This window comes from Panthera uncia, assembly GCF_023721935.1.
Source record: "Panthera uncia isolate 11264 chromosome A3 unlocalized genomic scaffold, Puncia_PCG_1.0 HiC_scaffold_11, whole genome shotgun sequence".
Classification (NCBI taxonomy): Eukaryota; Metazoa; Chordata; class Mammalia; order Carnivora; family Felidae; genus Panthera; species Panthera uncia.
Window position 1 is genome coordinate 59,401,437 of NW_026057578.1, and position 25,895 is coordinate 59,427,331.

At 37.1% G+C, this 25,895-nt stretch overlaps 2 protein-coding genes across 4 annotated transcripts; one reads left to right on the forward strand and one right to left on the reverse strand.

The window, feature by feature from the left end:
* Nucleotides 1-812: 812 nt before the first annotated feature.
* MRPL30 (mitochondrial ribosomal protein L30) lies at nucleotides 813-14,045 on the reverse strand. Its single transcript, XM_049650190.1, has 6 exons — nucleotides 13,948-14,045; nucleotides 9,595-9,672; nucleotides 7,852-7,932; nucleotides 3,497-3,643; nucleotides 3,193-3,266; nucleotides 813-3,114 (listed from the first exon to the last, which is right to left on the reverse strand). The coding sequence occupies exons 1-6, from the start codon at nucleotides 14,017-14,019 to the stop codon at nucleotides 2,982-2,984; spliced, it is 585 nt and encodes a 194-aa protein (XP_049506147.1). The 5' UTR covers nucleotides 14,020-14,045; the 3' UTR covers nucleotides 813-2,981.
* Nucleotides 14,046-14,110: 65 nt separating this feature from the next.
* MITD1 (microtubule interacting and trafficking domain containing 1) lies at nucleotides 14,111-24,896 on the forward strand. Of its 3 annotated transcripts, none has more exons than XM_049650189.1 (7): nucleotides 14,111-14,341; nucleotides 20,418-20,519; nucleotides 22,388-22,524; nucleotides 22,605-22,691; nucleotides 23,391-23,506; nucleotides 24,401-24,461; nucleotides 24,575-24,896. In XM_049650189.1, the coding sequence occupies exons 1-7, from the start codon at nucleotides 14,191-14,193 to the stop codon at nucleotides 24,668-24,670; spliced, it is 750 nt and encodes a 249-aa protein (XP_049506146.1). In that variant the 5' UTR covers nucleotides 14,111-14,190; the 3' UTR covers nucleotides 24,671-24,896. The 3 variants fall into 3 exon arrangements, with proteins under 3 accessions (XP_049506146.1, XP_049506144.1, XP_049506145.1); XM_049650188.1 differs by having other exon boundaries at nucleotides 14,248-17,811; nucleotides 24,575-24,888; XM_049650187.1 differs by lacking the exon at nucleotides 20,418-20,519 and having other exon boundaries at nucleotides 14,119-14,341; nucleotides 24,575-24,894.
* Nucleotides 24,897-25,895: the final 999 nt, after the last annotated feature.

A 25,895-nucleotide genomic window follows, 5' to 3' on the forward strand; every position in this document is an offset into this window, starting at 1 on the left:
TACATATATAAAGAGTGACAGATGGTTTAGACAGTAACTTGGACCCTTGAAAATTTTATCAAGCTGTGTGATCAAAAAACCAGTACTTGTTACTCCTGAAAGTTTGGGAAGGAGAGGATACCACCTATATTAAGCATAATTATCTCTTTTTTAGAAAAACAGGACAAATAATCTCTTCATGGGATTTCTTCGCTTTTTTTGTTGTAAGGTACCTCCTAAATGCACCATCTTATTATTTGTGTCAAAAGCTCCTCAAAATGGCCAGTGCAATTCCACTTGGTGGAACTGCTCTTGGTGAAACTGTGCTAGTTAGGATGCTAAGTATTAGTATTGCGATGACAAAAGATGCCCCTGGAAGAGGTGCAATTTTAGATTGAGAAGATGTCAAGAGAACTGGAATGGTCCTTAAAAGTAGTGCTAGCGCTCAGGTAACTTCTCGGAGACCCAAAGACAAAACTAAGCAAGAAGTCCTTAAAAGGTTTTGAAATGATACGAAGCAAAGGAATGACAATATGGGGATTTCCATGGGTCTACTTGGGGATGGACTTACCATGCTTGCAGGTAATCTTTAAGGAGGCCCCCAGGATCCTTGCCTCTTGGCAGTCATACATTTGTGTAATTCCCCTCTTCCTTGAGTTTGGCTGGACTTATGACTTGCCTCTAACCAATGGAATGCAACAAAGGTGATGGAATGTACATGACTACATTTGCATGATTACCTAAGAGTATAGCACAAGATGAGGTTTTTGGAGGTGTTAGTGGGGTTCACAGGGTCCGGAGTCCATGGCCAAGAAAGAATTCTTGAAGACATCTTTGGTGCAAAAAGGTGATTTTATTTAAGCACCCTGCCCTGGATGATGAGGAAAGACTGATTATATACTATAGGGTTGGGGGAGGTAAAGTCCAGGGGAAGTTTCCAGGGAGATTTTCATATGCTAAAGACTCACAGGACACTGGAGGCCTAGCTATTGTCAAGCTAAGGCTGTTTTTCCTTCTAGCAAAACATTAAGACAGTAGGGTGTTCCTAAAGAAACATTTTACTCTGCCAGCCTCAAGTATTTGTCAATGGGCTGCATGTTACAAGGGACTGGAGTTCTATCTGCCATTTCCTTCTGCCTTTATTTCCCACTGTGGAGGGCTAGCGGAGACCTAGGTCCTGAAGGACTATGATCTCTATCAGTTAACCTTTTGTTTTCCGCTCTCCTTTGTTCTTGGGCAGCCAGGAGTGCCTGAGGAGTATCACACATATCCCACCTGGTTGGGTTGTGGGGGGTGTTTGTGGTCTGTCAGCTTGCCTTGTGCTCCCTCATTAGCACACATCTTGCTAGTTTCTCTCTTCAACACTGACTGCCTTTGAAGAAACAACTTGCCATGAATCCTACAATCACAAGCAAATGAAATGAGAGAGCTTGGAAGCAGATCCTTTCCCAGTCAAGGCCGAGGAGAACTCAGCCTTGTGAAACCGTAAGTGACTAAGCCCAGCTAAGCCCAGACTTCTGACCCACAGAAACAGTGGGATGATTAAGTGCGTGTTGCTTTAAGCAACTGGGTTTGTGGTAATTAGTTACACAGCAATAGAAAACTAATGCACTAGGTTATACCCATGTGTGCCTTATACTTTTCTCCTTATAGACAATTTTACTTACAAATATTCAACTTAACATTTAGGTCCTTTTTTCTAGTCATGGACTGTTGAGGTTAAAATTACTTACCTAAACTTTATTAGAATCTTTGGGTAAAAATTAACCAATGTTCTTTTCCCCATTTTAAACATTAATATTAGTATAGTGAAAGAGATGGCAATAAATTAGCAGGGACCAGCTTTTATTAACACAGCTATCCTCAAACCACCTCCAGCAGGGACACATTTTGTTGTAGCATACAGGTTTCTCTAACTAGAATGAGCTCTCTAAAGTTAGTGTCCTCTGGCTTTAAGGTCTCCTCCAGGCCTTACATATACTAGATATTTCATAATTGTTGAATTGAAACTGTAATTGCATTCAAGCTTAGTAATTAATGATATCTGGCTCATTTCAGGTAGCAATTCTGAATGCTCTAAAACATCAAGACCTATGACAGGATGAATACTACACAAATTATGAGTAGTATGCCAATGTTATTGTTGCCCAAACTAAACCTCACAAAAGACAAAGGGAAATAGGCAACTAGAATTCAGAGATTCTTCACCATCATCTTTGATTAGCTGCCACAAAACTTCCCACTATTGAACCTGTCCTACAATTCTTACTTCTCCCAACCCCTCCAGGTATCTGAAATAGGAAAGAAAAAAAAAAAAAAAAAAAGGAAATAAAACAATTCTCCCTAAAAGATTTCTCCCTTCTTTCTCATCTTTTAAATATTACCTCAACCGTTGGCAGAGATTTCTTAGGAACTCAAAGAACATCAACAAAATTTGGGCCAATTCAGATTTATAATTAGAAAAAGATACTATTTTTGGTATTAAATTTAAGAATAAAATGCAGCCAACTCTACATATATACTTATAGACACTAAAGCACAAAGCAGTCAATCTAGCTACACCCAATGTTTAATGACTGTGGCCGAATCTCTGTTCTCTAGCAAGAGACTAAACTCCTGATGGGCAGGGACCATGTTCTGGTCTGCTGTGCATTTCCCCAACACGTAACACAGTGCTCACTCAAAGGGACACTCAAGGAATTTGTTGCGTTCAATTAAAAGAGAAAACAATATTTTAAACAAGTCAATGGTGACTGCTAAGGTGACATCTGAACCCAGATGTTTAAACAATACCACTCCAGCCCATTCTGCAGTGAAACTATCAGACAGAAAAGAGAGTTAAATCAAATACCAGCACTGAAACTTCCAAGCCTATATAAGGAAGAAATCACACCATGTTTAGCCAGTGAAAATGGCTAGAATTTAAAATATATTTTAATGAGAACACTTTCTATCTTTAAATAAAAATGATTTACATTTTTAAATATGAAACTGCTCTGGCATTAGGACTTAACTGCTTCCTGATCTACAGGGTTTAGATGCCACCGCACCACTAATTCCCCAGTGCTCTTGAGGCACGTGTTAGACATGTCCTCTTCCTCTGGAAGTCCTTGCGGCAACTTCAGGGGCTGGATTCTGTGACATAAGAAAATGCTTTTAGAATTATACTAGGTAATACACTTTTTTAAATAGCTGAAGTAACAAACAACAAACCTTATCAAATGTTTAACCACTTTCAGTTTTGCATTCACTGAAGGTATATTCTTGTGAACTTGAGGAGTATGTGCCTATAAACAAAGGAAACAGGGTTATGGATCCATTTCAAAGCAGATGGTCCCATGTTACAGTGAAATGTTAAGGTGAAACTCATTTTGTCTGAATCAAATTTTCAAATAAATTACACTAAATAATACATTTAAATGAGTGAAGTAATAAAAATGTACCTTAAAGTTTAAAAATTATAAAATTTAAAGCAAATTTAAACAACTAACTTAAGAGGACTTAAACAGCTGCTTACTTTTTCTAATCCAAGCATCTTTATTATATCTTTTTCCCAATATGGACGTCTTTTTGTACTCTTTATTCTGGTAACAATATGTAGTTTATGAGGGTGCTGTGGATCCCCACCATATTTTTCATGATCTGCAGGTGAAGGCTGAAATACCTAGGAAAGAAGAATTATAAATGGTAAGTTTTCAATTACACAGTTTCTATGTATTTCCTTTTCCTTTCTTAACCACCCCCCAAAATCTACGTCACGATCTCATCCCCAATCTTTCTGAAATCCTCATCTTCAAACTGATTATTCAGACAAAGTCTAAGGATTGCATACTTTGAAAAAAAAAATCACACAGGCAAAGACTGCTTTGTTTTGTTTTGTTTTATTTTTTTATTTTTTATTTATTTTATTTTATTTTATTTTTTAATTTTATTTTATTTTTTAATTTTTTTTTTAACATTTATTTTTGAGACAGAGAGAGACAGAGCATGAACGGGGGAGGGGCAGAGAGAGAGGGAGACACAGACTCGGAAGCAGGCTCCAGGCTCTGGGCCATCAGCCCAGAGCCTGACGCGGGGCTCGAACTCACGGACCGCAAGATCATGACCTGAGCCGAAGTCGGACGCTCAACCGACTGAGCCACCCAGGCGCCCCTGTTTTGTTTTGTTTTAAAAGCAAAGCGGGAGTAACCAAAGGACATTAAAGAGTTCAAATGCCAGGAGACTGTATTAGCACCAGATAAGCGGGGCACAGTAGCATCCCTCCACCCCATTCAGGCAGGGCATCAAAGATAAGCTTACAATGACAACACATGAGTACGTGTTAGTACAAATGACTGCCTACAAAGGGTCAGAAACAGCTCAAGAGAGCTGACATTAATACTGATTCTCTAAAAACTCAAAAGGTTCTAGTAAGCTATCACACAAAAAACTTCCCTGAGTATATAAAATGTACTAAATAAAGAGGTACATGGTAATACTATTTGTAATAATGAAAAATTTAAAGGCCACATCCATGTTCCTCATAGAATAACTGGAATAAATGGAATAACTGGAATAAATGGAATTACAAGGCATACATCTGAATTAAAACTAGTACAAAATAATAAAACCAGTAATATATGATACAACTGAATAAATTATGATGTATCCCATGGGATACAATGCTGCCATAAAAACCAGTAAGGCTAACTATCTTAGCAGCTACTAACATTGAAGGATGGCCATAATACATTCTTGAGAAAAAAATAATTCCACACCACTATGTGTAGTAGGATCTCATATTTGTTTCATCTGTACCAAATACATGAGTGTGTACACAGGATACACTACATAACGACTGATTCTAAGAATCATGTAATATACATATGTGCATATACATACACTAATATATGTATAAAGGTCTCAAAGACATTAGATCAAGTCATATCACCTCTGGGAAATCAGACCAAGGAAGGACATGGACACACGGACACACACACATGGTGGCACTTTGACCAAAAAGGGTATTATTTAATTATAAAATAATATTGTAGAAACTTATCTGCTGAGAGGCTCACATTATATTGCTAAATGAAGACAGCAGCTAAAGAAGCATTTTACATGAGATGATTCACATCTTTAAAAACATATAACAGAAAAGAATATGGAAGCTGTCTCCAGGTGGTGGGATTAAGGGTGTCTTTTTGCTCTTTTTGCTCATTTGTATTTTCCAGGGGTTTTGAAGAGATGCAGGGTGAGAAGAATGGTGGTAAACAGAGGATGGGGCAGGCATGCTGAAGAAAAACAAAGATTTAAAGAAACAGTGTAAAGAGCACAAAATATCTGGGAAAACCAAGGGTAAATGTGTGGCTCAAGTAGAAAAAAACATGAAAAGCAATGTAGAGGATGAAGTTAAATTGCTCAACTGTGCTGAGCCTTCAGAAATTTCCAGAAGGGATACAGAGCTCTTGAAGACTTGAAGCAATATGACTACAATTTTAAGGGACTCAGAAAGAATATACTTACAAGAAGACAAAATGAAGTGGGAATGGGAGACTGGTACCAGGAAACTTGCAGCCCTGGTTTAAGAGCCTGAACTACAGTAGCTGCAACAGAAAAGGGACTCATTTGGGGACTTTGGACAGTAAAATAGATGCATTTGTGGTGAATGGAGGAAAAGGAGGGGTTGAGATGGACACAGCTCCACCCTGATTTGGGAAATCAGGTAAAGGATGGTAGCATTAACTGATATAACTAATACAGGACGAGCATCCTATTTCATTTGATTGTTTGGAGGGAAAGTAAGACGAGTTTGATTCTAAATATGTTTAACCTGAAATACCTCTGCATTATCCACAAGGCAGGGTCTAGGAACATGTGAGAATACAGGAATAAGTTCAGAAGATAGGCATGGGCTGAAGATACACATCTCAGAATCATTTCCATGAAGTTTGAATTTTCATATTTGCTACAGCTGACAATCAAAATCAACGCCTTACACATTTTAAAGGAATGCTAACGTCTGTATCTATCCTTTTATTCTAGAACTTTACAGACTAAGAAACATGAAAAGATACAAGACAATACAGTTGTGGAGAGCATAGCAGCAGCAAAGCTATGACTTGAAAAATAAAGAGGTTTCTGATATAAGAACATCAAGCACATTAAAGGTGTCAAAATAGTCAATGGTAACACTATTTTATCTTAAAAAAAAAAATCAAAGGAGAATGGTAGTTGTCAAAGGCTGGGGAAAAGAGATTGGGGAGTTATTATTTAATGGGTACAGAGTTCCAGTTTTATAAGATGAAGAGTTCTGGAGATGGATGGTGTGATGACTGCACAACAATATGAATGTATTTAATAACACTGTAACGTACACTTAAAAATGGTTGAGACGGTACACTGTATATATATTTCGCCGCAATACAAAAAATTGGGGTAAAAAAAACACAAAAAAACCCAGACTTTAAAAACTAAATGTAGTCTTTTCCATATATTCCATCAACTGCATAATTGCATTTCTAGGTACTTACCTCAAATGAGTTGAAAACTTATGTCCCCACAAGAACTTGCACACAAATGTTTACAGCAGCTTTATTCACTACTGTCAAGAACTGGAAACAATTAAGATGTCCTTCAGGAGATGAATGGCTAAACAAACTACAGTACATCCATAAAACCAAATATTATTTGTAATAAAAAGAAATGAACTGCATAGCCACACAACTCAGGTTATAAAAATGCAACTTTCATTATTTCCAGAAACTTGTTTGATTTCTGAGTCCCCAGCCACTTTAATGGAAAATAACTTGATCTTTCAAATTCGTGTTTTTCCTTAATTCTATCCAGATATGTTTTAGCTAACTCACAATTTATCATTCTTTTGACTAAGTATAGATAACAAAAAGCTAGCAATCCTGGTGGCAAGACGTCAAGAAAACTTAACTGCATATTGCTAAGTGAACGAAGCCAGTCTGAAAGATTACATGTGCATGATTCCAACGATAACAAATTCTGGAAAAGGCAAAACTATAAAAACAGGAAAAATATCAGTGGTTTCCAGGGGTTGGTAGATGAGAGGGAGGGATGAACAGGTGAAGAACAGAGGATTTTTAGGGCAATGAAACTATTTGTATGATTCCCTAATGACCCAGGACATTGTGCATTTGTCAAAAGCCACAGAATGTGTAACACTAATAGTAAACCCCGATGCAATCTAAGGACTTTAGTTTATAATAATCTGTCAATTCTGGTCCATCAATTCTAACAAATATATACCAATACAAAATGTTAATTATAGGGTAACTATATATATTGGGGGAGGGAGTATATATATGGGAACTCTCTGTACTTTCTGTTCAATTTTTCTATAAGGCAAAAACTGCTGTAAGAAATAAAGTCTATTCATTTAAACAAAATAAAACGAAAGTCAATAGGGGGCTTAGCCAGTGTTTTCCAAAAGTATGATATGTACACATAAGTATAGCAAAGAAAATGCAAAGATCCCAAGTTGCAATACTCAATATATAAAGTGAACACAAAGAAGCACAGAGACAGAGTCTGAGCCGGAGGAAGACCCACTGTTTTCCTGAGGATAATGGTGATATGAAAACACAAAATATTAAGGCAAAAACCATAAGCGGGAATAAACAGGTACTAAGATGATAAAACCCCACTACTTCAAAGGCCAGTGGCACATTAAAAAAAAAAAAAAAGAATCATTACCTAGATAAATTCTACCATGTATTATTTAAACTCTATACTACCATGGACATTCACAAATAATTCAATGTAAAAGTTTTCAATATTACACAAATAGGTACCATTTGAAAACATAACATGCTTAAAAAAATAGTAACGCTAACCCCCACCCCGCCAAACCCTTGTTCTTACTTTATCTGGAATTCTTGACTTGGTAAATTTGTGACGAATCCAATCTGTACAAATGAGAGACTCCACACCTTTTGTTACAGTCTAAACATGATAGAAAACATTTTTTAAAAAACTCTGGCTAGTGCAGAAATCTATACTCACCAATTTTTAGGTGACAAAAGTCTGTTTTTATTTAACCTATAATTATCAAACCTTTATCTCAGCTCCTTAGCTGAGTGAATACATCTCACCTTACCACTAACATTATAAAGCAAAAAGCACATATAGACTTCTCTCTTTTTTTTTTTTCAAGTTTTTATTTAAATTCCAGTTAGTTAACATTCAGTGTAATATCAGTTTTAGGTGTAGAATTTAGTGATTCCCACTTCCACAACACCCAGTGCTCATCATGACAGGTGCCCTCCTTAGTACCCATCACCCATCTAGCCCATCCTCCCACTCCCATCCCCTCCAGTAACCCTCAGTTTGTTCTCTATAGTTAAGAGTCTGTTTTCTGGTTTGCCTCTCTTTTTTTTTTTTTCTCCTATGTTTATCTGTTTTGTTTCTTAAATTCCATATATGAGTCAAATATAGACTTCTTGACCAGGGTGGGCAATATTTTTCTATAAAGGACAAGACAGGAAATATTTCCAGCTTTAGGGCTGTATGGTTTCCATTGTCAAGTCTCAACTCTGCCACTGTAAGGTAAAAGCAGCCACAAACAATATGTAAACAAATAGGCATGGCTATGTTCTAATAAAACTTGATTTACAAAAATAGGTGGACTGAATTTGACTTGCAGGCCATAGTTTGCCAACGCCTGCTCTAGACAATGTGCAATAATTTACCTTCAACAATACAATGTAAAAGAAAAGGAGTTGCCAATTTTCTTTCTAGTCCCTACAATGCCAACACTCCTAGTTCCTATTTCTTATTCCCTTTCTATAATCTTCCAGTCTTGTTGCTCTCAGTCTGCTAAAGAAAAAGGATTCACTGCCAATCCTTCCCATCAGGAAACTCCCCTCTGGATGGGCAATAATCATTCCTTTCATGCCCTCTCTGTCCTGAAGAGATCCACAAACAACTAGACAGTAGGTAGGAGTGAATGAGGGAGAGAAAGGAAAAACATGGGCTTCTAATCCTGGCTCTGTGCTCACCATTTGTGAGAAATGAGACACTTATCCTCTCAGAGAGTCAATTTCCTCAGCTATTTAAGAAGGAAATAATACTGACCACACAGGATTAATCTAAGGTTAAGGCAATGTACGTAAAGCACCAATGTATGGCCAGCAGCAGGTCTGTATCTAGACTCTGGCCCTCATGAATGGGTTAGGCTGTACTGCTACAATTTCTGTAAGAAAGAATAGAAGGAATTACATGAAAATACAAACATTAGTGATCTCTGGGAGAGGGCTTTTCTTCTTTCTGCTCTTCCATATTTTTCTATGATTGGAAATATACTCTTTTCATAATTGAAGGGAAAAAACCTAAAACTTTAAAAAGATTAAGGGGAATCAACAGTGGCCATTTTTTACCAGCATGTTCTCCAGGAAAAGATCTTTTGTGTTTTTAAATTTTTAGTGATAAAACAGCAGATCATAAATCATAAATAAAACTGCTCTTCAACATTAAAAAACACTATATAAAAAAAGGAACTTGTACAGTTTAACTTGCCTGTTTGTTTTGTAAATTACAAAAGAGAAAGAAATCACTCTTAAGGAATAAAAAAACAGAGAAAGATGATACTTGAAAAGAAATACTTACTTGGAGTCCACCTGGGGGCTTCTGAACTACTGAGCGCAAAATCCCTGCCATGAGTGTGGTGACTGTTCTCTTCAAAGGCTATGACAAGCATAAAATAGATCCGTGGGTCAAATATGTATTGGAAATGGACAGGTGCCTACTTACATATTATTAAAAACCTAAAGAAGTTAATTATAAACTTGACTGAAGTTTAAGAGTAAAATCCTAGTTATTTTAATGCAGTAAGAGTAAGAAGTTATAATAAATGTTTTATTCAGAATTCAGCAAAACCATATGTAGCAATTATACATTAATCACATTCCATTTTTGCCAGATGAGTTAGAAACTAGGTTGATTCAATAAAAATGGGCAAAGAAATCACTACTACTTAATTTCTTCACCAAAGAGCACAGATAAAGAATGCTTTGTTATAAAATCACAAAATGAAAGGACTAGAAGGGACTGAAGAAATCCAGACTCCTAGAATGAGAATTGACAACCTTCTTTAAAAAAAAAAAAAAAGAAAAAACGAAAAAAAATGTTTATTTATGTATTTTGAGAGTGAGCAAGTAAGCTGGGGAGAGAGGGGGAGAGAGGGGGAGAGAGGGGGGGGGAGAGAGAGAGAGAGAGAGAGAGAGAGAGAGAGAAAATCACAAAAGCTCAACACGGAGCCCAGTGCATGGCTGGATCCCAAAACCCTGGGATCATGACCTGAGCAATCAAGAGGTGGATGCTTCACTAACTGGGCTACCCAGGTGCCTCTAGAATTGACCACCTTAGCCTATGTATGTGGAAAATGAAAATTCATTCATTTTGAAGGGCATCCACCTTCAATCCAATCCAATCCAAGGGCATCCAGCTTATCCAAGGAGCATATAGTTTGGAACCCAATTCTCATTAATTCCTACTCCAGTGCATTTTCACTAAATCATAATACCTTTCTGTTAAAAAGTAAACTATAACTTTCTTTCTTGAATACTTGTATTTTTAAACTATTCTTAATGAATATGCATTGCTTCTATGATGTAAAAAAGTCATGTTTATTTAGACAGGCAATAATTACAACCAATTATACTGATGTATACAAAAGCAGAAAGATAAGGTTTATGAACTACATGTACATTTTTCATAGGTTACTTAATTTGTGTGTTTCAATTTTTTTTTCAAAAGGACAGAATATAATACCTACCTTCCAAATGAATCATTCTAAAAACACCTAAAACAGTTTTTAGTACATAGGAAGCCCTCAACAAATGGTAGCTTTTGCTATTATGAAATTATTACAAAGTTGTAATAAGAATACCCTAACACACTAAAATTGGGTAAATGCTGTACTTCGGTGAATCCACCAGATTCTGGCTCACTCAAGCTCATCAAGTCTTTCCTGTGATGTGGGCAAACAATGAAGTTGTGGGAATCAACGCAAGATGTCCCATTAAAAGAGCCAAGACTTTTGAAAAATTCTCAGCAACTAAACCAGTCTCTCAAAATTAATTATGCATCAGTTTTAGAAGAGTCAACTACTAAATCCTTAGTGCCATGAAAGCCAGAATTTTATCTTGTTCATTTTCTACTCTCAGCATCTAGCACAGTATCTGATGAACAGTAGGCACCCAGTGTTTGTTTATGAATGTTTGAATCAATTAATGGGTTAGAACTATGGTCTGCTCAACTCAGAATTCAGAAGTATATCTAAATTTCGTAACTCTCATTCAGACTTCAAAGATTACTATACAGCATAAGAATTTCTAGTTCAAATCAGTATCTAGTGCAAATCATCAGCCATTGCTTGGCTGGTTGTTTATATATATTTTGTATCGACGCTTCCTTAGAAGAGATGCTTATTTAATCCTCTGGCTCTGCAATCAAATAGGTAACAATAAATTATTTTCTCTACCATACTTCTTCCTCCTAAGTTAAACATTATATATTAACCCAATTCATTTGGCTTCACATTTTATTACTTTTCTCCTATCATTTAGATTTCAGCAAAAGCCTCCTAAGGGGCCTTCCGGTTTCCAGTCCAACTTCCATAAGCTCTCTTCTCCATAGCAGCAACCATTTCATTAAAATCCCAAATCAAATCATGTCAACTCCTCTTCCCCAAACCTTCCAATGAGCCAGGTTTCTCACTGTTGAAGTGAAAGGTAACATATAAGAGGAGAAAGCTAGAATAATCCATGTGATCCAATGACACAAGTTGAGAGTTTGAGCTCATGTTTAGCTTAATATAGATACTGATGGATATAGAAATAATCACAGGTATGAATATATATATATATATATATATATATATATATATATATATATACACCATATATATATGGGTTAGCTCTGTTAGCTGAATGGCATCCCAGTAGCAATGAACACACTCAGCGCCTGATCTTAGCATTCTCTAATAAAAGGAACCAGGGCTCCTTTGAGAAATGGCTAATCATAGGGCTACCACAGGGAATATATTAAGATGAACCTGGAGCACTTTGTAGCACTAGAAAACGAACTACTTAAAAACTCAAAATGATGGGAGTATGTCTTCAAATACCTGACTGCCTTAAAACTGTCAAGATCACCAAAAACAAGGAAAGTGAGAAACTGCCATAATCAAGAGGAGCCTAAGGAGACATGACTACTAACTAAATGGGGTAAAAGGACATCTGGTAAACACTAAGAAAATTCGAATGAAATATGGACTTTAGTTAACAGTGTAATAATACTGGTTCATCAGTTCTAACAAATGTACCATACTAATGTAAGATGTTAATAAAAGGGGAAATAGGATGTGGGTATATAGGAACTTTACTATTTTCACAACTTTTCTGTAAACCTAAAGTTATCCTAAAATAAAAAGCTTATTTATTAAAAAACCAAAACCTCCAATGTCTCAGAGCAATAGCCAGTCCTTAACCCCTACCTCTAGGACTTCATCTCCAACTGCTCCCTTGCTCACTGGATACACACTGACACCCTTACAGGTCCTAGAAGTTGCCAGGCAGACAAGCTCCTCTGGACTGTTTTTTCTCCTGGAATGCTCCTGATATTCATATAGTTAGTTCCCTTATTGCTAAAATAAGGTGCTCAAATCTCTTCTTAGTGGGGTCTATCCTGATTCCATTGTTTAACATTTTGACCCCCCACAATTGTCAGCACTCCTCACTCCACTGGATTTTCTTTCCATAGCGCTTCTCTTCTAACATAGTTTGTTAGGTTTGTTGCTTACTGTCTGTCTCCACCCAGTTAACATGTTAATTCCGCAAGGACAATAAATTAAAAAAAATTTTTTTTTTCTTGGCGTGCCCTATCTATTCACAGATGTATCCCAAGCATCTACCAAGAGCAGCACCTGTTGTGTAGTAGGTACGCTATCAATTTCTGCTGAATTAAGTTTAATTTACAGACTTCAGAAGGTGTGACAGTGAAAAGTTGTAAGTTTTAATAAAAAATAAAGGTTAATGTAATAATTACTCACACAACTCTTGGACCTTGAAGCAACTATACTGTCTTCCACTGTACAGTAGCTTTTCTCTTGCAGAAATAGGAAAACACATGCATCATGAGAAGTATGATCCCTTTTCCATTAAGAAAATGTCTGTGACTGTATATGTATACACAGAAAAACTCTGGAAAGCTATCAGTAAAATATTAACATACCCATGGGGGGAAGGCTACCAAGGTGATTTTCTACTTTTTGCCCCAGTTAATATCCGAACAGTTTTAGACACCTACTTACTGACAAAAGGAAGGAAAACACTGAAAACGCACAACATAGAATTTTCCTTTCAATTAACCGATATCTCTGAACGCAAAAAATGTTTAATTCCTAACGCCTAAAAAGTAACAGGCAGTCTTCATCAGCGCCTGTTGGCGAAAATATGCAAAACAGGCAGCTCTGGGTAGGCGGCGATCAAAAACATGATTGCAAAATTATAGCTTTTAGTAAAATGGTAAATATTTTAACTGCAAACTCCCGAAGGTGTTGCCTTCTAAGATGCAATCAGCAAGCTTTTATCCTCATTAACAAAAAATTCAAGTTACGCGGACCCCCAGTGGGAAACCGAAATTAGTTATAAACAGAAGCACAAAAACTGCCAAAACAACCCTGAATTCCCTGCCCCACTAAACTATCTTGCCTAGGCGGGTCCAGAGCCGGGCTTAGCAAGCCGCGCGGCTCCGGAACTGGGAAACCAGATCCGCTCGACCACTGGCTTTTCGCGATCCCAAGGGACAGTGAACGGGCGCAAATTCATTTAGGTTATTACGATCCGCAAACTCAGAATCCAATAGGAAAATCAATCCACATCTCCACGGCGTTCCCAGGTACCCACTCCTGGCAAAAATGCAATATTCCTAAATACTCTTCAGCCTGACCTTACTCACCGAGGGGAAGCAGAGCAGACGGGCGCCCACGAAGCGCAACACACAAACCCGGCCGTCATATAGCGTACTCATAGTCAACCCCGGCACTTTAGTTCCGGCCACGTCCCGCCCCTTCAAGGCCATAAAAAGAGAGCGCAGGCGCAGGTCTGTCACGTTATTCCCCCCTCCCCCCTCACCTCCCCGGCGCGGCAGCGGCTGGTTCGGCTCTGGTTGTGTTTGAAGCAGAGAGGAGTTTCCGTAACTATGGCGAGATCCGGACAGGAGCAGGAAGCCGAAAGCACAGCTGCATTCAAGGTGCTAAAGCGGGCGATGGAACTGGACTCGGAGTCCCGGTACCAGCAGGCTCTGGTGTGTTACCAGGAGGGGATTGACCTGCTCATGCAGGTCCTGAGAGGTGAGCAGGGAGCCGTGGAGAGGATACCAGAGGAAAGTAACTGGATCCGCAGTTTCTGGGGGTGGAGTGAAAGTTAAAAACCCTTCTTGTACACCACCAGGAAGCAGTCAAAACAGAAGGTTGATATTCTACAGGACAAGTGGACTGGTCTCTTTCAGATTGATGTCATCAAAAAAGGGTCAGTACTCTAGATTTTGAAGAGACAGAATCAAATCTAAATATATAAGCCTTGATAGGACTCAGGTTCGAAAGAAATGTAAAAATACATTTTTGGATCCTTTTTGGAAAGTTTGAATATGGATTGGGTAACAAGTTATTGACTTTGTTAGGTAGCATGTTTTTTTCTAAAACTGTCCTTGATTTTTAGAAATGCAGACCGAATTGTCTTGGGAAGGATTTGTTATAATGTCTGAATTTAATTTTAAGGGGGGGGGGGAACCCGGAGCAAATGTGGCAGAATTCTAGCAATTCTTAAATCTATGTGATCGGTAATAAGGGTGTTCGTTACACTGTTATCTTTGCTTTTATGTTTAGATATTTTCGTTAGAAGTAAACAAAAATAAAATCACATAGCGGTAGAATAAAATTCATAAATAACGGGTGTACTGAAATTCGTTGTGAGAAATACATAGGATTGTGGGTAGGCACAGCGAAACTCGATCTGTTAATATAGTTATTCAATGTTGAGAAGTACCCAAATAACCATTAACAACCAGTACAATCTCTGGCACATAGTAGACACTCAGTAATTATGTATTAAACTGATTTAAGTCCGGCCCCTGGTCCCCACAACCTGTAGCTCCCAGTCTGGCCGAAGATCTCCCCTGTGTGCCTTTTAGCCTAAGTATTACAGAAGATTTTGGACAGCAGAGGGCGCTTTTCAGGGTTGGGGGCTTTAGTAAAACTACTTTGGGAAGGCCCAGATGATGATGAAGATGAAGATGATGATGATGGAGAAGAAGAAGGAGATGATGATGATGGAGGAAAGTAATTATCATTTATGAGTGCTGAGTGCTAGGCACTGTCAGAGCACATGAATATCATGATCTTGTTTCATCTTTACAATTGCCCTGAGAAGTAGGAGCTGATGTTATCCTCATTGTACAGCATAAAATTAAGCTTTTCAGTTCCACCACAGTTAGTCAAAATTGGGAGCCCAAGGCTTTAAAGACTCTGGTATACTGACTGCCAAAAAAAGAGAGGGTACAGTGTTGGTCAGGTGGATCATTGCTTAAGTTCCAGTGCTCTAGGGTTGCCAGGTCAAGCACTACTCAAGTTCTGGCATTCTGGGAATCTGAATCAGGAGAACTATAGTTTTGCTCCTGTGTGCTCTACTGATTCTACAGAGGTTATATAGAGACAGTGACCTGATCTTACAGGTTAAGATACAAATGCAAATAACTCTAGTACAGGAAATAAGTGCCAGGAGAGACAGATAGACAATGAGGATTTAAATAGTTAAAGGTCATTTGGGGGAGGAAAGGTGGAGGTGGCTTTTGAGGAATAAGTAGAATTTCAGAAATGAAATTCCGCAAAGAGTGTTTAAATTCTGTCTGTGCTATTTTTACCAAATAAGTGGCTCACTTTGGTTCATTGTGTGTCTCTAGATGAAGAGTGAGAAGTAAAGTAGATTGAGGTGTGGTGTGGATGACCTTCACTGCCAGGAGATTTTAACTCCTTCCATAGACAAGGAGAAACCATTTAAAGTTTTTATAAAGGAGTGATGTAATTAGAGTTGCATGTCAGGGCTTGTCTCTATTAGGAATATGCTCTTCTCCCAAATATCTGCATAGCATACTCCCTCTTCTCTTTCAGTTTTTTATACAAATAGTACCTTCACTGTGAGGCCTTTCCTGACTTCCTGTGTAAAGTTACAACCCCATCCCAGGACTCCCTTGTTTTCTTCCTTGTTTTATTTTATTTAATAGCACTTATCACAATCTAACATACATATTTTACCAACTTCCTTTTATTGTTGTCTTTCCTCCCACTTGAATGATAGGGATAATCATGTCTGTTTTATTAACTGCTGTAGCCCCAGTGCTTAGAACAATGTCTGGCATGTGGTAAGTTCTCAGTAAATAATTCTTGAATAAATGAGTGAATATGGCAAGAGTGTGGGGGAGATACTAACCTGAAGAGACTGAAGTAAAGCAGACCAATCGAGGAGCTTCTGCAGGAATCAAGATGAGAGGTGAGAAGGGCCTGAAGGAACCAGAGGGGTGACACCAATATTAAGAAAGGAGGAGACAGTCTGGATATTGAATACTTGGCATTAGGACATGACTAGATGTGGGAGTGAGGTTCCAGTGGAATGGCTGCTGTAAGTAAGCCTAGGAAACTGAGATGTGATGTTTGAGGAATGGGTCTACATTGTTAAATTCTGCCAGCTGATCGAGGGTGATCGTTAAGAAAGGACTACTTTATTTACAGAGGACAGAGAAAATAGAGTATATTTATAGGCAGTCTCAAAGTAACAGTGGAATTTAAGAAAAGAGATATTATAGTCTGGTTCTAAAGGAAGCCCAGAGTATGGTGAATGGAAAAAATTATGTAGGTGATAATGATATTAACAAAATTTATTATTTCCTACAAGCCAGTCTCTTTGATCATTAATCATCTCCCTGTCTAAGGAACAATTTCTCTTTCCGTGTTACAGTTGAGGATACAGACAGGTTGAATAACTGGCCATGGTCACACAGCCAAAAGTGGCAGAGCAAGTTTTGAACTAAAACCATGTGACTCCAGATGCTTTGCTGTTAACCACTATTCACACTGCCTCTTTGTAACAGAGACCATAAAATGCTTAATCCTGATAAAGAGACCAATTCAAGGTTTTTGAGTTTAAAGAAATATATATAAACCTAGTAGAAGAATATGAGTTCTCATATCACCTTAGGAGCAAAAACAGGATTCCTCACAAGAGATTTATAGATTATAAATGGATAGGTTAGGATTTTCTTAAGATACTGAAGTATAGGCATGAGAAAGTAGGGATCTCGATACTAATTTTCAAGTAGAAGGACTTGAAAAGAAAAGAATTCAGTAATTATATTGATATCAATAATTTTTTTTAATGTTTATTTATTTTTGAGAAGAGAGAGACAGAGCATGAGCGGGGAAGGAGAAAGAAAGAGGAGACACAGAATCTGAAACAGGCTCCAGGCTCTGAGCTGTCAGCACAGAGCCCCATGCGGGGCTTGAACTCACGGACCGCGAGATCATGACCTGAGCCGAAGTCGGACGCTGAACCGACTGAGCCATCCAGGCGCCCCATATTGATATCAGTAAAATGTTGGAAACAACCTGAATACCCTGGGAAGAAGAGAGGTTGAATAAAGTGTGGTACATCCGCACAATGGAGTGCTATACTGCTGTAAAAAACAATGAGGAGGATCTGTGGAAGCGATATGGAGTGATTTCCAGGATACACTGTTAGGTGAAAACTACAAAGGACAAAGAGATCTATGGTATGCTATCCTTCATGTAAAAAGGAAGATATTCATGTGTCTCCTCATTTGTTCAAAATAAAGGAAGGATAAAACAGAAACTAATGAGGTTTGTGGGGTGGTGGAAAAGAGGTACAAAGAAGGAAGGAATGGGAATGGGGGTAGCAAGATGAGGAAGGAATAATGCTGCTCTGAATTATTCAACTGTGATACAGAAGCAGGTGGACAAGAAAATAGGTAACTCAATTATCTCTGGAAAATAGTATTTTGACCATATTCTGTAAGGTTAAAGACAAAACGAATTATATACAAACATTGTGTTTTACTTGGTAAATGTTTTTCTCCCAGAGGTAGAAATTACTTTATATGAGTCCTGAATAAGCCAGTATATATATTGTGGATAATAAAAGAAGTTACACATAAGGAGATAAGGACGGCTAGTATGAACCCTGTGGGATCCAAGTTATCATCATGAACTTATGGTTTTTTATATACAGATGTGTAGACACGGAAATAAAGGCAGATATATGTGTGTGTTAGTAACCCTATATATATTTACTTTCTAGCCACAAATTGAAAGGATCTGGAAGTAGTGACAGGACTCCCCTAGTGGCAGGAAGTATACTCAGCACCCAGAATTGGATTTCTTCATACCATTCTCCAATAAAAGGAACTTAGGGCTTTGGAAAAATGGTTGATTCCAGGGCTGGGGCAGGGAAAATACAAGATGAGTTTAGAACATTTTGCACCAGAAAGCAAGGAAGTGCTCAAAATATAATGGGTCATGTTGAAAGTACAGGGGTCAGCCAACATGCAGGAGCTCTCAAAGCCAAAGCTGATAAAGTTAGGGCAAGATAATAATATTGCCATTTGCAGCAACATGGATGGAACTAGAGAGTATTATGCTAAGTGAAATAAGACAGAGAAAGCCAAATACCATATGATTTCACTTATACGTGGAATTTAAGAAACAAAACAAATGAGCAAAGGGAAGAAGAGAGAGAGGCAAACCAAGAAACAAACAGACTCTTAACTATAGAGAACAAACTGATGGTTACCAGGGGGAGATGGGTAGGGGGATGGGACAATAGGGGATAGAGATTAAGGAGTGCACTTGTGATGACCATTGGGTGATGTATGGAAGTGCTGAATTACTATATCATACACCTGAAACTAATATTATACTGTAAACGAACTGGAATTTAAATAAAAACTTAAAAAAAATAGTATTGGATTACAACCCATAAAATAAAATAAATATGCATGAGTCAATACTGATACAAATTGATCACTCAATAAATAAATAGATGGGGGAGAATGGACAGCTCTTCCTTATAGTAGCATTCCAGTTTATAAATTAATTAGGAATGATGGAAATAGAAAATCTCTGTTTGACAGACACTGCAGTGATAACTGTTGCAGGCAAGGACTATCAATGGATGCTAAAATTAGGGGGTGAAAGAGTGATGAGAAACAGGATATCTTCCCACAAGATACTTATCAATTATGAAGGACAAAATAGTGATTTTACAGTGGAGTGATCTTTGAACTCACCAGTAATGACATATATTGACATCATGTACCGAGAAGGGCATGCTTTCATGATTTTCTTCCCCAAAATGCATAACCTCAATCTAATCATGAGAAAACACCAACAGCCCCAAATGAGAGACATCCTACAAAATAACTGACCACTGCACTGTTTTCCCCAAATGTCAAAATCATAAAAGGTAGAGAGGCTAAGGACCGATTTCAGATTGGAGGAGACTAAGGAAACATGACAATTAAATGCTATGCAGGATCGTGGACCAGAAAATGAACTTTCTCTTTCTCTAGTGGGAAAATTGGTGGAATACAAATAAGGTTTGTGGATGAGTTAGTAATGTTGTATCAATGTTAATTTCCTAACCCTGATAATTGTAGCATATTCACATGATATGTTAACATTAGGGGAGTTTGGGTGAAAGGATACTGTGTGCCATTATTGCAGCTTTTCCATAAATATAAAATTAATTCAAAGTAAAATGTTGCTAAAAAGTGGGAGTTTAAAAATGAAATTATTATTGGAAAATATAAGTAATATCAAAAAGAAGGAATGAGGGAACCAGAAGTGATTTGGGGGCGAGGGACTTGGGGTAAGTTTTATTGATAATATGTATTCAAAAAATACCTTATATTTTTTGGGTGACTGGGAAAAAGACTGAGCATGAACTATAATGGGTAAGTCTGGAAGAGAAGCTGGTTTTGCGGAAGAAAGATAGGTATTGTTTCCTGTGTTTTGATTATGTTAAGATTTCAGACTTAAGGTTGATTAGGACGAAATGGTTCTCAGACTCAGGTTTGAAAATAAGCCACCTTTGTCATCACCTCATCAAATTTGGTATCCCCAGCAGTGAGACACAGTGTCAGAGTTCCCACTCCTAAATAAAGCTGTTTCAGATGCTTAGTGCAAAAATGGAGGTCTTGGTGATCAAACCAAATTTGAGCCCATTTGTGTATTTGAGGATTGAGGCAAACCATGCTAAATAGGACAGGAAATTTGTGGAAGAGTTGGGAAACTGGAAATAATGCCTGTTTAAATAGAAAAACTTTTTGGAAATTTGAGAGTGTATTTTTTTAATTTGTAGGCACCAAAGATGTTACAAAGAAATGTAATCTCAGAAAACAAATTTCTAGCTACATGGATAGAGCAGAAATAGTGAAGAAATACACGGATCAAGAAAAAGAAGGTAAAGAGGCTGTTTTATAGAATGTGTCCATAAGTAAGTGTGACAAAGCCCATTTCATCCAGTGTTTCTGGCTCTGCCTTTTGTAACTCTTTGTGGTCTGGACCATTTATCCCTGGGAGCCTATAGTTTTATTCTGCATTTCCACGTCCCTATACATAACCTATATTCTTAACCCTTTTAGGTGGGGAGGTGATTTTCACACACCCTCTTGAGAATATCTGATGAAAGCTATACATACTGCAGAACTTTGCATGCCATTTTAAGGAATTCACTGCAGATCCTTATGAAGCTTATGTGTGGACTGCAGTTGAAATAATACTATGCAGAAATAGGAAATGTAAATCCTGTATTTTATTTCTATTTCGCTTTCTAAAATGACCAAAATGTTAAAGTAGCTAAGGAAACTCCTGGGGCTTCTTTAGGATTTTGCTGTGAATGAAAACATTTCAGGAGTGAAGTATTCCTAATGACCAGAGATGCCACTAGTTGTCCTTCCCTACTTACTATTAATCTACTTATGAGCATCCAGTTTACAAACATATGTCTATAAATGGTCATTACCACCTTTGCCTGGCATAATCCTACTTTTTTTAGCCAAAGTTACTACTGTCCTCAAAAAACCAGTGCCTCCAGACCTCAGCTGCTCTTCCTTGCTATCCTTATATGGCCTTCCCCTACCTCTTCCTAGTATTCCATATGAGCCCCTACCCTGGGTACCCCCCGCCCCAGCGAGCTCCTCTGTTGAGTGGGAATAAAATTGTATTTCCTTCACCCCAAATTGAAACTCACAATGAAATTTCCTTTTAAAACATTGATGAAATAGAGTACCATCAGCATTGTGGTTTGAATATATTGGGTTAAGTTAACCTGTGTGGGTAGCTTGGCTTGAAAACTGATGCATAGTTGCTAGTAACATTATATCTGTGGAAATACTAGGAAAAAAATCCAAACTACTGTTTTTTAAACAAACTTTAAATCGGCAACCATCACATAAATTAGGAACTACCATTAGGAGTCATGTTTTTTTAAAAAATTTTAAAGATCTTTGATAACTTACTCAATAATCATTCATTTTGAATGAACAAAAACTATGGAACTGTTTTACTGACCCTGTGCAATCCTAGTCTTGGGTTGTTAAGAAGTGCTAAAATTACTACTTAAAGTACCCTATGGGGCGCCTGGGTGGCTCGGTTGTCTGTGCGTCCAACTTCGGGTCAGGTCATGATCTCGCAGCTCATGAATTCGAGCCCCACATCAACTCTCTACTGTCAGCATGGAGCTGGCTTTGGTTCCTGTCTCCTTGTCTTCCCCTCTCCAGCTCCTGGTTTCTCTCTGTCTCAAAAATAAATAAAAACATCAAAAAAAAAATTTAAATACTGTATAAGTTCTAAGAAAGACTTCTAAATTCCATGTATTTATATGTTTAATACTTTAGCTGTTAAATTGCAGGACACAGAAAGACTTATATCTGAAGAGAAGGACCACATAGCCACTGAGTTATATAGCTTATGGTTCTACTCATGGTGACAGAATTATCAGCTGTCATTATACATATAGACTTCTCTTGAATAAACTGCCTGGTCTATAGGATTCAGCTCAAGAACCTCTTCCAAGAAATCTCTGGACTTTCCCATTTGACCTCCATGAAGGCAGAACTCACTTATGGAATTCTTTGCCTTATTTATTTCTGTACATATAGCATCTTGCATTGTGCCTCGTATATATGTAGGAGGCATTCAGAAATGTTTGCTGAGTGGAGGAGTTAAAAAAATTAACTTGTATCTGATCCTGATTAATCACTATATGTAAATAGTATAAAAAGAAAATAAATTGTCACTGGTTTTATTATTGAAATTTGTGTTTTTTAGATGGAAAATATCATCGGCAGATTAAAATAGAAGAGAATGCAACAGGTTTCAGTTACGAGTCACTTTTTCAAGAATATCTTAATGAAACAGTTACAGAAGTTTGGATACAAGATCCTTATATTAGACAGATTCATCAGGTAGGTGAAATGTAGAAAAATATGATGAAATGTTACTTAAAATGTATGAGTTAGTAATAACCCATCATGATGTCTTTCAGCTGTATAACTTTCTTCGATTTTGTGAGATGCTTATTAAGAGACCGTGTAAAGTAAAAACCATTCATCTTCTCACCTCTCTGGATGAAGTAGGTATCTGGAAGCATTTACTCTTTCTTCATGAATTTTGTTTAGCTAGGAGATGTAGTTTGAGCAAGGAAATGTGGACACAGTGCTTCAGCTAGAGCTATTTCTTTGGGAATTGTACAATAGGCCTAAAATACCTTCAGAAAAATGCTATTGACTTTTCTGATTTTGTTGTATCTTGCATTTGGCTACTTTGCTAAACTATAATTCAAATAGTTTGTCAGTTTAGTTTCTTGGATGTTCTAGGAGATGATCACACTGTCTGCACTATTGACAATTTTGTCTCTTTACCAATGATTATATCTTTTTCTTGATTTACTGTATTGGCCTTCTGGTGGATCATAGCATGATAGTGAGCATCTCTATCTTGATTTTGATTTAAATAGGAATGCTTCTAAATAAACCAGAATTTTAAGATTAACTTGAAGAAAGCACCCCATCTTAATAACTAAATAGCCTTACTAAAACACATTTTAGGAGATAGGATAGAATCGTGTTATGTGTACATTAGAAAAAAACAATTATTTTGATAAAAACAACTGCCATTAAACTGCTTCATACTTTTATTGCTTCTTTGAGATAATAGACATTGAAACTAGTATAGAATCTTTCCCATTTTATCTATGATACACATTGTGTAGCTTAATGATAATTTAAAATAGTAATAACTGAACAGAAAATCATATTTTTCCTATTAACAGGGTAGTGGGAAAGAGCAGCAAAGTAGTGGCCTGCAAGAAATAAAAGAGTCACTCAAGAATCATGGAGTGCTGTTGGAATTAGAATATTCTTCTTCAGTACATGACCGAGAAATTAGGTTAGTGTATAGCAATATTTTAATTTTTATGCAGTTGAATATACTTATTTATTTTAATGCAATATAATTGCATATAAATATTCAGTTTATTAAAATTTTAAATAAAGCACAATTTTAGTATCTTTTCACTTTTTAGGAAAAAATCTGGCTTATTATATCTGAGTTTCATATCTCTTAATGGAATAGTTTACATGTTCTGTTTCATGTGAGAAGAGGAAGTACTTTTCTATTCAAGCATACATATAGTGTTGGGGTATTGGGATAATTTTCTGGTGGTAATATTTAATATTCTGATGCTTTTAGTATTCACTTATATTTTATGAAATAATCTCATAGGCATGACAGTATGCAGCAGTGTCTACAAGGAGACAGTATATGCAGGTATTTTAGTAATATGTTCCTCTGTTTCACACAGTAGCTTTCATATGTTTATAGTGAGTGCACCTTTAGTTTTAATGAAAACTTAAGCACAACCTAAATGCAAAACAGCTGAAAATGCAGCTGCTGTGGTTGAAGCAGAGGTCGGGGTCCAGAGCTCATCCTGCGTATGTCCTCCATCTCTAGGTAGGGAAACCCCTGCAACACACCATAGCCTGACCTGAATACACTTAGCAGAACAGGAAAGTTTTATCAGAGATCTGAAATTCAAGAATAAGATATAATTTACTTGACAAACTTGTTACCATCTAATCAAACCAACTAATGGTTTCTTTGGACATTTTATTTCATTGTAGACACAGCCCATGAATAACTCCAAGTTTGGTTCAATTCATGCCACTGGAGAAAATGATTTTCTTTGTTAGGGGGAAATTTTGCTGACACTTACTACACTACACCTTTGATAACTGTCTGACTTAAATGTCTGGAATATAATACTGTATACTATTTCAATAGGTTTAACAATGGATGGATGATTAAGATTGGAAGGGGACTTGATTATTTTAAGAAACCACAGGTAGGATATAGTCTTATGAGTAAGTATGTTGCACTTTTTGTAACATTTTAACAAATCGCTTTGGTCTTTTTTATAAAAAAAAAAACAAAACACCTCTTTTCTTCTCTTCTTAGAGTCGTTTTTCCCTTGGATATTGTGATTTTGATTTAAGACCATGTCATGAAACAACGGTGGACATTTTTCATAACAAGCACACAAAAAAAATATGATGGGCAGTAACTTAATTTGCATTATATATTTATATTTTAAGTGAATATTGATTTTGGGTTTTTTTTTTTTTTTACTTTGGACAGATCATTTCTATAATTATGTATTCAATAATAAATTTTTACATTTCTACTAATTTATGGATTCATTGTTCAGTTATGTAACCAATCCTAAATATTTTTTATAAATACATTATTTAGTGGATTTACAGGGTTTCTAGTCATATGATTAATTTAAACATTTTACCAGCTTTTCTCTTAATTTGACTATTGGGGAATGAATCAATAAACAATGAGAACCTATTAGGAAGATAAATTGGATGTTAATCTTGCCTCTGGGTAAGACATAAAGAGTCCAGGAGGAAAAACTCATGGATTAGAGTACTCTTAAAAGACAGATGGGCTTGGGGCACTTGGGTGGCTCAGTCAGTTAGCGTCTGACTTCGGCTCAGGTCATGGTCTTGCCCTTCCTGAGTTCAAGCCCCACATCGGGCTCTGTGCTGACAGCTCAGAGCCTGGAGCCTGTTTCAGATTTTGTGTCTTCCTTTCTCTCTGCCCCTCCCCAACTCACGCTCTGTCTCTCTCAAAAATAAACATTAAAAAAAAAGTTTAAAAAAAAGAGAGAGATGGGCTTGTAGTTCTAATAACCAAGGAAAAAATTACAATTAAGTGTTTTTGGCAGAAGTACATTAACATTGATTTATCCAATATTACCTAACTTCATAAAGGCAAATCATCCCAATTATACAGATGCATTTTGCATCATTCAACCTTGGCTGGCACATTTGTAAAGCTTTGCGTCTTAGAATCAACTATTCTGGGTAAGCTCATCCATCCAGATGCCAGATGACTGGTTGGGGACAAAGACTAGGTTCCATGGAGATAGGCTGGGATTGCAGACTATCACATATGGAGAAGACAGAAGATTGCATTCAAGATTAAATAGCATGGAGGACCTAAGCCAGGTAGAAGCCACGGGAATATGATTGGGCAGAGTGGTCCTGGGTGGCTTGGACACCAGATTTATGTTTTACCTTTGGGAACCAGCAGTCACCTGACTGACTTGGCACAAAAGACCAAGAAGGAATTCCAGAGAAGTTCCTAATATTTTTCTTTAATGTGTTCAGGTTCACATGCTGATAATGCTAAACCTGAAAAGACAAACCAGTTTGCCAAGTTTTATTATATTGGAATTCAGGGTCTCAGGACAGCACTTGGAACAAGTGTT

Bases quoted from the DNA above. Each gene is read 5' to 3' on its own strand.
- MRPL30 (XM_049650190.1), bottom strand. From the start codon at position 14,019: ATGAGTACGCTATATGACGGCCGGGTTTGTGTGTTGCGCTTCGTGGGC. The intron at 3,644-7,851 runs GTAAGAACAAGG...CTTCTTTCCTAG, and splicing joins AGTCAAGAATTCCAGATAAA to GTATTTCAGCCTTCACCTGC. The intron at 3,267-3,496 runs GTAAGCAGCTGT...CTTTGTTTATAG, and splicing joins AGATGCTTGGATTAGAAAAA to GCACATACTCCTCAAGTTCA.
- MITD1 (XM_049650189.1), top strand. From the start codon at position 14,191: ATGGCGAGATCCGGACAGGAGCAGGAAGCCGAAAGCACAGCTGCATTC. The intron at 22,692-23,390 runs GTAGGTATCTGG...TCCTATTAACAG, and splicing joins TTCTCACCTCTCTGGATGAA to GGTAGTGGGAAAGAGCAGCA. The intron at 24,462-24,574 runs GTAGGATATAGT...TTCTCTTCTTAG, and splicing joins ATTATTTTAAGAAACCACAG to AGTCGTTTTTCCCTTGGATA.